Source organism: Arachis hypogaea, chromosome 19 (genome assembly GCF_003086295.3).
Source record: "Arachis hypogaea cultivar Tifrunner chromosome 19, arahy.Tifrunner.gnm2.J5K5, whole genome shotgun sequence".
Classification (NCBI taxonomy): Eukaryota; Viridiplantae; Streptophyta; class Magnoliopsida; order Fabales; family Fabaceae; genus Arachis; species Arachis hypogaea.
Genome location: NC_092054.1, coordinates 2,499,934 through 2,513,687, shown reverse-complemented (window position 1 = coordinate 2,513,687; position 13,754 = coordinate 2,499,934). Strand labels below are relative to the sequence as shown.

The 13,754-nt window shown below is 36.7% G+C and overlaps 1 protein-coding gene across 1 annotated transcript; it reads right to left on the bottom strand.

The window, feature by feature from the left end:
• Positions 1-6,528: 6,528 nt before the first annotated feature.
• LOC112775496 (uncharacterized) lies at positions 6,529-9,804 on the bottom strand. Its single transcript, XM_025819135.3, has 10 exons — positions 9,659-9,804; positions 9,353-9,451; positions 9,185-9,250; positions 8,973-9,078; positions 8,540-8,582; positions 8,314-8,386; positions 7,444-7,531; positions 7,258-7,314; positions 7,093-7,171; positions 6,529-6,890 (listed from the first exon to the last, which is right to left on the bottom strand). The coding sequence occupies exons 2-10, from the start codon at positions 9,421-9,423 to the stop codon at positions 6,877-6,879; spliced, it is 597 nt and encodes a 198-aa protein (XP_025674920.1). The 5' UTR covers positions 9,424-9,451; positions 9,659-9,804; the 3' UTR covers positions 6,529-6,876.
• Between the last annotated feature and the right edge of the window lie 3,950 nt (positions 9,805-13,754).

The window sequence follows — 13,754 nt, the reverse complement described above, 5'->3', positions numbered from 1 at the left end:
ATGGTCTATATATATTATATTCTGATCATTCATTCAATATATAAGTGATTTTTATTTGAATGGTGATTTTTCAATTATTTGTTCTACTTCTGGTATTTGTAATTTGAATTGTAGATGAAAGAATGGTGTGAAGAATTTTCTAATCAATATGTTTTGTGTGATGCGTTGTCAATTATTTTCACTGCAATTAAAGATGATCATTTTGTTTGTTCTTCATGTCCTTAACAAGATTTTTTTTATACAAAAGTCACAATTCTATTCTATAAGTGAGAGTAATTTTATTATAATTTTATCATGAATGAAGTTTATTTCCTCAAGAATTTTAAATGGTGTAAAAATTAATTACTTGTAAGAATGCATTATTTTGAATTAAAATAAAATATTTATAAAAATTATTTATTTATTATTTGTTAATTTTGTGAAGTGTTTTAAATTTAAATCAGTAAATCTTTTTACCCTATCACAATGTACATCAAAAATATTAGATTGTTGTACCGGTCCTATAATGATTTAACATGAGACATGATATTCATTTTTTAAAATAATTTACGTATAATAAAAAATATGTTTACTTGTTTACCGTGCAAATTTTATTATTATATTTGTATGTTCATGATTTTAATTATATTTTTAAGTACTCTGAATAGAATTATTTTATTATATTATGTTTTATATATTAATATATGTTCCATAATGTAATTAAGTAAAAATATATTTTTTTAATAAAAAATTAATAACCAAACTAATAATTAATCATGTTCGAATGAGAGGAGATAGCGATGATACCGGAAAGGATGGTGAAATTACGGGCAATGGGAATTCAACGACATTGTTAAGGATGATGCTGAAGAAAGAGAGATTGTGTGAAAGGGCAGTAGATTGCGATGACGTCGGCGCTTCTTGTCACGATCGCGAAGACGATGCTTGGAAGGACCGAAACTATAAGATGAAGAAAGTATGAAGGAGTGAAAATATGCTTCCATTAACGGGAGTGGAGTTTTGATATTCTAAAAAATTATATCATTACCCATCTTAAATAATAAATTACAAAATAACCCAACTATGGTTAAGATAATGACCAATTAAAATATGACGCATCATGAAGGATAACTTACATGTTATTTTAGAGGGGTGTTCTATGGATTTTTAGCAAATCGAAGGTGGTTCGATATCTAATGGTTTGGGAGCGAAAACCTACTGCTCTGTGAGTACCAATTTTCTTAAAGTGCATCAAAGACCTTTCGATCGAACAGAAACTTAAGAAAATCTGAAAAGATAAATAAAAGATTTTGAAAATAAACTGACTAAATTTAAAATGAATTGCATTGAATTTAAATAAAACAGTAAAATGCCTTCAATTAGATCAAAGGACTTTTGACATGAAAAATAAAGATACTGGAATATAAAATTGGACAAGGAAATTAAATGTTGCTTGAAAGATAAAATTGCAAGAAAAGTAAAGTTTGCAGAAAATATAAATGAAAAGATAAAAACAGTTGAAGAAAACCTACAGAAAAGTAACTCGAACGCAGACTCAGAAAGTCTCTGAGATATAAGTGTGCTTGAGTATTTTCTGAAGCAAAATTTCAACCCTTGTGCCTTCGAGTCTTCTCTTATTTATAAAAATCTTCAACCAATCAGATTGAAATGTAACCCCCACATATATTAATCCATCAGTAACTGTTCCCGCTTCTTTTGTTTGACAAAAGTAACTGCTAGAAGTAACCTTTAAAACTTGGATCCTTCGACTTAACACACCGAACAGCTGATTAACCAAACGTGGCAGTTCTGACTCTTGCTCAGCATTCCCTGCCAAATATTCTCTCTCGATGCAAGCCCTTCTTCGAAGATACGCGCTTACTAACTCTCGAATACACCCTTTTCTCGAAATAAATTATTTTCGACTAACAAATTGCCCCTAGGATTAATGTGTTTTTTTGATATCATCCAAAAATGAAAACACTTAATTCTAACTACTCTTACTATGCCGCCATAAGAAATTAATTAATCATAAATGAAATTCATTACCTTTCATTTACTCGCGCCTATCCTGACACGTTTCCCACTACTCTTAGTCTCTCTCTCCACCACTTCACCTTCTCCAAGAAGTTATCCAATCTCAAATTTTGAACTTCATCATATGAAACGGTAGAGCACCCCTTTAACTATTGGTTTGATATTATGAGGACTAAGAATCCGACCATGTGTGATTGGGCCAACCAGTTGGAGAACGATAAGTAGACTCAGCACCAAGATGAAGACAGAAGGTTCGGCCACATGATGACGAACATATCTGAGTGTGCCATGTGTGATTGGGCCAACTGGTTAGAGTACGATAAGTGGACTCAGCACCAGGATGGAGGCAGACGGTTCGGCCACATGACGACGAACATATCCAAGTGTGTTAATTCCGTATTGAAGGGGACACAGAATCTGCCGGTTACTGCATTAGTGAAGTCCACGTATGGGAGGATAGCAGAGCTTTTTGTCATCTGAGGTCAGACAGCAGAGGCGCAGTTGGGATCTGGGCAGCGATTTTGCCAGGCACTGGATAAGGCGATAGAGCGCAACTTGAGAGATTCGAGATGCTTCACTGTTACTCTATTTGATAGGCATCAGTCTGAGTATACTATGGCTAAGACGACTCCTACCGGTAACTTCTTGCTTGGTTCGTATCGGGTTTCTCTCAGGGATCACGCTTGTGACTACGGGTATTTTCAAGCTCTCTATTACCTGTGCTGCCATGCGATTGCATGTTGTGCTCAGTCCCGATTGGACTGGGCCACATACGTTCATGAAGTTTATACCATGAGTAAGGTGTTTAGTGTATACTGGATGGGGTTTCTGCCACTTATTTCAGAAGGGCTCTGGCCACTTTATGACGGTCCGACTGTCGTTCCTGATCCTAACATGCGACGTGCCAGACAAGGGTGGCCGAGGTCTACCCGAATCCGCAACACCATAGATGAGGCCGATATTGATAGGCCGAAGCGTTGTGGGCTATACAGGCAGACGAGATACACTCATAGGAGTTGCCCTCAGCGAGGATCCGCGGCTGGAGCCGATGCATATGTGTCATGAAGTCGTTGTGATTAAGTTTTATTGTCCTTTTTGTATTTGTTTTCTTGTTCTTTTTGTATTTGTTTTCTTGTCCTGTTTTAGTGTGTTATGTTGTTGGCTTGAATGTATAGTCCTTGTTGTTATTTTGTTTTGATGTACTATGGTTATTATCTGCCACATTTCTCTATGTAGTTGTGATTCTCTTGAGTAAAGTTAAAGTCTTTATGTTTGTGATTCTGTTGAGTACAAGAAACTGACTTCATTATATCAAACTATCAACGTATAATTTGCCCTCCAACTATAAATAGCGACTGTTAGAGTTAGCATACCAACTATAAACAGGTTCATGACAATAAACAAGGCACAAATGAGTTAATGTTCATGAACATATATAACCATAAATAAGGCATACATGAGTACAAGTTCGTAACCATAAATAACCATAAATAAGAAATACAACAAGTCATGAAAATAAACATAAACTAAACAACTGCTGATCCTAGTAGTCCTCATCGTCCCCAAATGCTCAAAGGAGATGCGACCCTGTACCACACCGAGTAGGCCGTCTCACTCTAGCTGGCCTCTGAGGCTGCTGTGTGGGAGGATCATCAGGCATGGCCACACCGTATGTAGATGGAGGTGTACCTCCATGCTGAACCAACTATTATACGGGCTGCCGGTAGGCTCATTAAGGTCTACATGAAACTATGGGTGGTACTCAGTCATATGAGGCAGAATCTCTGGTGGCTGGGGATACTCAAAATAGAATCAACTCTGTTTGCCAACTCAAATGCCACACTTGATAGTAGCTCGGGAACCACCTTTCGCCACCCATACCATCCTTGCCATGAAGCCAGTCTATGTTCAAAGCCGGCTGAGGCACGTGCTGAACGCCACCGAGCTGTGGCAACACCCTGTCCACCTGGTGCCACTCAATGACAGCGAAGTAAATCAGGCTAGTACATGCGCACCATAACCGACTATGCTCCTCGGCTAGAATCTCTAGATGTAGCAAGCACGTCGAGCGCAGCATAAGGCTCCCAAACAATCTGCAAATGTTTACAGAATGCTCCATTAATACATTAAACACTAAACATGTAGGCAAACAAAGAGAAAAAATTGGCAACAAAAATAAACAAATTACATCTCGATCACTTAAGCGGTCCAATGCAAGGCGACACTGGATAACTCTCTCCTCCTTGCGGTCGGATGTCGATAAATACGTGGCCCACCTGAACGAAGACAACGTTATATGAATATATAAACTGGGAATAGCTTAGTTAATAACTAGAACCTTAAAAACTAAAACTGAAAGTCTAAGTGCCCATATATCGATACCTGGAAGCTAACGGAAAAGAGAAAACGTCGAATCCCTACGGTCTGAGACTAGCGAACCGCCAGAAAATCCAAGATTGCAGTAGCTGGAGCGGGCCGGCCAAGTTCGTCACATTTCTGTTGGCAACCCGACACATGCATCGATATAGCCATGCCAATGCTGCCGAAGCCCAATTATAATTGCCCATCTCGTCAAGCCTTGCCACAAAGGGCAACCACCGTATATGAACCCGATTTCCACTCTTGTCACTGAACAACTGAGTGGATAGCAGCATTATAATATAAGCCTGTGCATATATCTGTACGGTGTCCTCGGTAGCATCCTCGGCAGCACCCTGAATCTCATGGAACCAGCTGAAGTGGAATGTAAACTGCTTTACCTTATTCGGCAGGAGAAGCTTGCCAAATAGTTCCTGAAACCACTCCTAAGCGGGTCTACCATCATCCATCAGCTTCTTGAAATCTGTAAGGCACCCGGATACAGGTAAACTATCTACGGGCAACCCCAGCTGGTATGCAACATCCTGCAGCGTGATGGTGCACTCCCCGAATGGTATGTGAAAGGTGTGCGTCTCAGAACACCACCTCTCAATGAATGCTCATCCAACCAGAACCACCTCGTGTTGAGTCTCGCCAGGTGGTACAACCCAACCCTCACCAGATAGGGTATGATCCTGTCATGTAGAGGCTGTAGCATGTGAGAGAAATAACCAAAACCAAATGAAATTCCATCACTAACAAGTTTAACCCATAGATACTAAACAAGTTTAACCAGAAACAGATACTAAACTTATCATTTTAAATTCAAATTAATAAAGCTTAAATATAAGACTCAAATCTTTAATTTAAAATAAACAAATACTAAACTTATAATTTTAAAATTTAACAATGTAAAATACAACAATTAGGATCATCATTCTACTTAAACATTTTATCCTATCTCTAAATTTTACATCGTAACTTTGAAATCCTAAACTGACCAATCCTAAATTATGTGTTCTAACTACCAAACCCGAATACTACACTTAATGTTATATGAAATAGTGAAATACAATAAATAAAGAAAACAAACTTACCTCTTCGTTGATGCTGTCAATTATGTGCGCAACGCCGTTGAGCCGATAAAGACTGCGTTCGTCCACCATGGTCCTGACCCGAAAAAAGTCAGAATGTCTTCCTCGCCACACTTTCCTCTCCCCCTCTCAGAACGTCTCTTTCTCTCTCTAACAATATCAAAGTGGTTCAAACTGAATAATCCGCGACTCCTCTATCGCATATTTATACTAGAGCATAAACCGCTGGACCCTTGTCGCGATTTATGTACGTTTCCACCTTACACAAAAACTGCGAGACCCCTACCGCAGTTTATATATATTTGCAATCCGTGGGACCCCTCTCGCAGTTTACATAGTTCACTGGAAAAATACATTTTCGTATGCAATTTGCAAAAGTTATATTTCGGTGAATTTGAAGTCCAAATGTTTTATTGTATGTGTATCATTTTTTTTCTCCCACAAATTTATATACTAATTATTCTACAAACATTTTATGATAAATAAAAATTTTTAAGAGTAAAATTATAAAAAAAATAAATTTATTTAAAATAAAATTAAATGTGATTAAGTATAATTTATTTAGATGTAATTAAAAAATAATTGAATAACCATGTACCGTAAAAAATTGATATTATTGAAAGATAAAATTAAAATTTATTTCTATATATTGTTTTTGTTCCCACCGTGTTCGTCCTATTTAAGTCTCTAACTATTTAAACCCCTAACGTTTCAAAATCATCTCAATTTATCCCACCATCAATTCCGTTAACAAATTGTTGATGGCACAATTCCTGACGGCAGGACAATATTGAGTCAATTTTGAAACGTTAGAAACTTAAATAAAACGATTCAAATCTTAATGACAACTTTGAAACTTACCTCGAACGTTTGGAGATAAAAACGATCCTCTACTCAATATAAATTTAAATTATTCTTGGCAGTAGAATTATCAAAAAAGGTCATTGATAATCCGTCAATTTAGTTTGAATTCTATAATTACTATGACCAAATTAAATAGAGCTTTGGTCAAAGAATAATGTGTAAGATAGAACTATTCAAGAGTTAAAAGAGACGTATCTCAACATTAACAAATTCTTGATGAAGTTTATATACTATTGCTATCATCCATTTTCTCATACAATTTGTAAAGCTTATACCGGAGAATTTCAACTTTACGATTTCTAATCTTCAGCAAGTGATTTAACGAAGAACATTGGAGTATGTGAGACATTAGGTTTAACCTACATATATTAACAAAATTTGATAACATATAACTATGAAATTAAACTAGGCAAATTTCATGAAACAATCTAACAGTGTACATGCCAAGCTTCTCGAATTCCATGCTGCTAGAAAAGGATCAAAACTGTAACAAGATCTAGCATGAATTATCAGTATACAGAGCTTTGCCATTTCTGTCACTCCATCATATTCTTGGTGCTGTATTAAGAATCATAGTTCAGTTCGTTTAGTACCAAATATGAAAATAAAAAATAAAAATAAAGGGTTAGATTCGTTTCTATTTTATTTCCGATGTAGTACATTTTATTTTCAAAATTTTATGAGGGAAAAGGCAAAAACAAAAATGAAAACAGAAAATAAATTATATTGTGTTGTATATATATTATATAATAGTGTTTACCTCCACCCATAGTTGCTTCAGGTAAGCGCTCAATCGAGTACTGGCGTTTCGTGATGTACATTATTGGCACACCAGGAATCTGCAATAGACAAACCAACTTCATGAATCACACAATTGCATTCAGAAGCAACGCAAGCAAAGCAAAAAAGAGACTAATGACTTTACCTTTCGGATCCTCCTCTTCAAGTCCCGATCACAAGTTGCAACAATGTAGCACTTATTCTGCTTACAAGAAAATGGTTTGTGTAAATAAATTGGGATGAAAAGAAATTAACAGTTGTCTGCGAAACATTTTTAACAGATACTTGAAAACAAACAAAAGTATCACACATAATTAAAATAGAACCACACCCGAGTAACTCTATCAACAATACAGTCATCAGCATAGGTCCCTTTATGAGTACAGAGTATTCTCTCAAATCGTGGATCCTTTGCAATCCTGTCATGTACAAAAATAAAAACTTGTATATAAGAAGCTGAATATAGTAATAATTTATCAACAAAAAGGAAAGAAAAAAAAAAAAACAGCTACACTCTAGCCCTTGTAAGATTTGTATCCAAACACGTTATACCTTAAAATATACTAAGAAGCTGAAACTATTATAATCATTTATCATAAAAAGGAAATGAGAAGAAAAGTAAAACTACACCTTGGACCTAGTAAGATCTGTATTCAAACAAGTTATACCTTAAATTATAGTCTTTTGAGGACTCATTAAGGTGTCAAAATGTACATCTTCCGGGTACGTTTACTTTAAAAAAAATGTTGTTTCTCTTTCATCTAAATCAAAGAAATGGCCTATCAAAGAAATATGACCAATAGTAGCATAAGCAAGCAAGCTAGAGGCTGAGAACTACAATGTTTCAAAGGGGGAAAAAATCACCGAGTCCCATGATTTCTTCAACCTAAACCTGTGTCGTTTTAAGAGATGTTTCAAGCAATGTGATTTAATCTATTTGAATTAGAGCTTCAATATGTCTCTTTCAATTTCAAACAAAACTGATAAATGAGTAAAATTTCAAGTGGTATATCTACTTTTCTTTTGAAAAGTTAGGTATTTCAGAGGAGCAATGGTCTGTTTCTTTGTCAACCAAAGTTTTAATAAAGGACATGGTGATGATGAAGGTTTGCAAAAACAGAGACTATATATATATGCATCACAAGCATATGAAGATATAGCCACATAATCAACTATATAAGGCACAACACAAAACATCTACCTTAGAGCTACACGATATTTCTGCCCTAACTTCTCAAGCTCTGCCATCACACAATCCGTGATACAAGGAGTGCCTGAGAATCCAAAACACCAATAGACCAAGGGTAAGAAGATAACGTGGGATTGGAATTAATGTGTTCACTGCCCAATAGGGGAAAAGAATCTTATAATCTTGGCAAAGCTATGATGGCATGAACTTAGGTAAGTAACCATTGCTTCTAACTCACATTTTGCATATAAACACTTCAGCATTTCCTTCTCCAGCTCCAACTGCATAAACAAGGCCAAAGATTTGTGAGTGACCAACTAGGAAACTTAACACGAAAATTATACATTTGATAGTAATTGATTTTAATTCCCTCACATGTTAACAAGGTTACATGTTAGAATGACGACAGAATCATGACTATCATCATCAACACATGGTCACAAACATTATTAGCTACATATCACACAAATACGAACAAAGTAGTCCATGACAAGAAATGCCACCAAGTTATAAGGTTACACAAATTTGGAAAAAGAGACAAGAAAGATGTCTTTCCTGAGAAATATGACAGTAGGTATATATATATACATATTTTTAATTTTTATTATGTTCTACCCACATTGAACTTCATTCAAATAAAAAATAAAAAATTAAAAGTTAAGCACACTCACTTTATTTTGGATGGAGAAATTGATGAAGTTGGTATCGATTAGAACACGATAAGGGGATCCCAATGCAGTATTGTATTCAAAGAAAAGTGCTGAAGAATAGCGAGGCCTAAATGAAGCAAATTCGGACCATGGGTTATTGAAAACAGTAGTCAAAATAGATAAAAAAAACATTAAAAAGAAAGAGATAACTGATAGTCCTCATGAAGCCTTACACGTTTCTGGGTAGCTTTTCCTTGTCATGATCCTTCTTTCTTGGGTCCAAAACCTCCTGCTTGTAGCTGAATTCCAATATTCCAATATATGAATTAAAACAAAGGACTTGAAATTGAGCTAAACCAAACAAAATAGGAAATTTAGAAAACGAAAATAGAAAAACTCACCTTTTGATAGCTTTGGTGGTAATAACCTTCTTCCTCACAGCAAATTTAGGTCCTTTTTTAGCTTTACCCATTTTGTATCTATAAGGATTACGCAAAAACCTAGCACAGCATAAAAAACCTTGTTGCTTTAAGTATATGGCAGTATATATTCACTGAGGTAAAATATTACAATAATATACATCAAGCAAAACATCAAACACATGGTGTGCAGCTTTTATACCACTTCATATGAAAAAACAAAATCACAATAACGGCAAAAGAGGACACAGAGAAGATATTAAAGATCAAGAGAAATCATGGCCGTACCGGAAATTCGCAGCTTGGAGGGTGAAGAGAGCGTGCCGCCACTACGAGTGTCTTCTTCTCTTTTTCTCTTTTCTGTTCTGTTTTTGAGTGACGAATATGGAAGCTGAAAATAATGGCAAATTGGCAATAGTAGTGCCGAAAAGAAATACTTAACCTAGATAAAAGAATTTAACTTTTTTTTTTAATATCTTAAATTTAATATTATTTATAAAGAATATTTATCATTTTGATTAATTTCATATTATTATCAGTATTAACTAAATTTAGCAAATAAAAGAATAAGTTAGTATACTCTAATGCATTTAATAACTTTTTAATTTTTAAGTCAAAAGAAACACTTCATGTTAATTTATATAAAAGAATTATTATGATTAATTAATTGAGAGTAAACATAAAATATTTGATTTGATGCAATTTCAATACTTTAATACTTTTTAAATACTCAAAAAAAATTCCATCTAAATAAATTTGTTAAAAGAGCAATACAAAAAAAAAAAAAAAAACAATACTCTTAAAGTCTCAATAATTTTATTATTCTATTACTTTTCAATTTTTGATAATGTAATTTTAAACAATAAAAAGGTATATTATTCCCAAATATATATATATATATATATATATATACTTAAATATAAATTAGGGCAAAAAACCCTAATAAGCCAAGTGAAGAATCCTGTAACGTAAATACGCCAAAACGAAAATCGTTTCAGCAATAAGTCAGACCGTATTTTTATATAATTCGAACCAGGGTGGTTCGAACTCTATTTGTTAATAATTCGAACCACTGCAGTTCGAACTACAAAGAGAGAAGAAGCTTGAAGTAAATCGAACCAGGCTGGTTCGATTTACAGAGAGAGAAGCTGTATCATATAATTCGAACCAGGCTGGTTCGAATTATAGGTAAATATGCTGCATTAAGTAATTCGAACCACGCTGGTTCGAATTACACAACTTCTAATTCGAACCACCTTGGTTCGATTTAGTGGTATACAGAGCAGTATATATAGGGTTGTAAACGTGAGTTACTCTCATTAGAGGGTGTAAGATGGCTAGTGAGGAGAGTTTTGGTGTTTTGGTTCACCACAGAGGATCCATTAAGAGGAAAACTCGTTCCGGTGTGAAGTTCACAGATAAGGATCCCCTCTGTATTGTCGTCAGTCCTACGACGAGCTATGATGACCTTGTTAGATCTGTGCTGATGAAACTCGGTGTGGAAGGTGCGAAGCGGGTTAAGAAGTTTTTCTATCGCATTCCAGTCACGGTCCTGCAGGATACTGTGAAGTATGATTGTTTCACGATTGGTAGTGATGAGGACTTGCAAGTTTTGTTTCTTTGTCGGAGGCAGTTCCCAGAGGTGAGGACACCAGAATTGTTGGCAAAGCTGGTTGATGTGGTATCCAGCTCAGGGGGTTCGAACCGGAATACTACGACTGTAGCCACGGCAGCCGGTTCCAGTTCCAGGCCTGCCGTTGCTTCTTCGTCCGTCCCTGTGTACGAGACAGCGGTCCAACCGGTCGCCTCCCCGTCTTTTGCTGTTGATCTCAATGACGGAGTAGGCGACGTGGTAGGATCATTTGATGTTCCGCCGAACGGTTTACAGGGCGTTCCACCAGTGGGCGTCGGAGACGGATTGTTGGATGATGCAGAGGCGGACGACGTCGAGCCGGATATGATTGAGGATGACAGCGGCGACGATGTCGGACCGAGTGAGCCTGCATTGGCGGTCGGTGGTTCTAGTTCTGGCACACAGCAGTATCCACCATATTTTTCCTCTTTGGACCTGGACGCCATGAGGCAGGAGGGTGTTTCAGGGCATTCCGTTGGATTCGGAGCTAGAGATGCGGAAGGGACAGCTGGTCTGACAGAGTTCCAGGTTGGTCAGCAATTTCAAGATAAAGATGAGGCCCTGTTAAGTGTGACGACCTACAGCATCCGGCGAGGGGTACAGTACAAGGTAGTGGAGTCTGATCATCGCCGTTATGTGGGCAAGTGTTCTGAGTTTGGGAATGGGTGCACCTGGTTGATTCGACTGAGCCTCAGGCAGCGCAAGGGCATTTGGGAGGTTAAACGGTACAATGGACCTCACACTTGTCTTGCGACCTCCATCTCGAGTGACCACAGGAGCTTGGATTATCATGTGATTTCGGCGTTCATTATGCCAATGGTCAGGGCCGATGCATCCGTCAGCATAAAGGTGCTCCTAAATGCCACAGCAGCACACTTTGGGTTTATGCCGACTTACAGGAGGGTCTGGATGGCGAAGCAGAAGGCTATTTCCCTCATCTACGGTGACTGGGATGAGTCATACAACGAGCTCCCTAGGTGGGTGTTGGGAGTCCAGTTAACGATGCCGAGTACTGTTGCAGTCCTACGCACGAGCCCCGTTCGAGTTGGTGGACAAGTTGACGAGTCTCAAGCCTATTTTCACATACTTTTCTGGACGTTTCCACCGTGCATCGAGGCATTCCGTCATTGCAAGCCGCTAGTTAGCATCGACGGCACACATCTGTATGGCAAGTACGTCTCCGGACGCCATCCCTCGACAAACGCACTGACAAGGGCCTCGTCCAACCGGAACCATCTATCGTTCAGCCTTGCAAGATGGTAAAGACCTGCCATCTGCAGGTACGGAACGTATCTGTCATCGAGGACCATGCCCTGCTGCCGCCGCATGCTCCTGATGCATCGCTGAGGCTGCGGAAGAAATGAACTGCATTAGTGGGACCAACTTAATTACCAATGACAAAGATAATCAACACGATAATTGATAAACCTAAAAATCGTACTAAATATAAGCGCTTAAAAATCCATGAACGAGAACCACTTGCATAAACAACTAACATAAGAAACCAGCATAAACCACTGACATGAAAGATCTAACATTAAACAACCACAACTAAACCGCTAACATAAACCACTAACATAAACCACTTACACAAACCACTAACATAAACCGTTAACAACTAACATAAACCACTAACAACTAAACCGCTAACATAAACCACTAACATAAACCGTTAACGTAAACCACTTACATAAACCACTTACACAAACCACTAAGATAAACCACCAACATAAACCACTAACATAAACCACTAACATAAACCACTAACAGAAACCACTAACATAAACCACCAACTAAACCACCATCTAACCCGCATGCAAAACCACTAATATAAACTACTAACATAAACCACTAACAGAAACCATTAACAGAAACCACTAACATAAACCAATAACATAAACCACCATCTAACCTGCATGCAAAACCACTAACTCACATGTACCGGTAGAACAAAGTTATATCCGTACTAACATCCTCGTTGATGACCCCAGCTATATGGGCGACTCCATCCAAGCGATATAACCGTGCCGGATCGTCCCCCATCAGCAGAGTATTCCGTTCAGGTCTTTGTCGGAGAGAATCTGGGTCCTTTTCTATGAGATTTGGTGGGGTAGGGGAAGGTGAGAATGGTTCGAATGAGGCTGATTCGAACTCCTTATATAGCACAATCACTAGTAATTCGAACCAGGGTGTTTTGAATTACTTAGAACGCAGCTTAAGTGTAATTCGAACCAGGGTGGTTTGAATTACTTGAAGACCCTAAATTACCTATAATTCGAACTGGGGTGGTTCGAATTACATGCAATGCTAGTTCGAACCAGCCTGGTTCGATTTACTATCAACTCTTTCTTCCTAATTCGAACTGGCCTGGTTCGATTTATTCCTAAATGCAGTTCGAACTAGCCTGTTCGAATTACATTAAAATACGATTTGGCTTATTGCTGAATCGATTTTCCTTTTGGCTCATTTACGTAAATTTGAAGTGATGTTGGCTTATTGTAGTGTTTTGCCCTATAAATTATGTATTTGTTTGGGTGTTATTATTTTAAAAAAATTATCTTTTTTTTATTTTTTAGTATATTTAACAAATTTGTAATAGTAAAAATAAAAATATTAAAAAAATAAAAAATATTTTTTTGAAAAATTATAATTTATATTTTTTATTAAAAAAATAATTTTTATATAATAAATTAATAAAAAATATTTTTATATTATTATACTTAAATATAATTAATAAATAAAAATATTTTA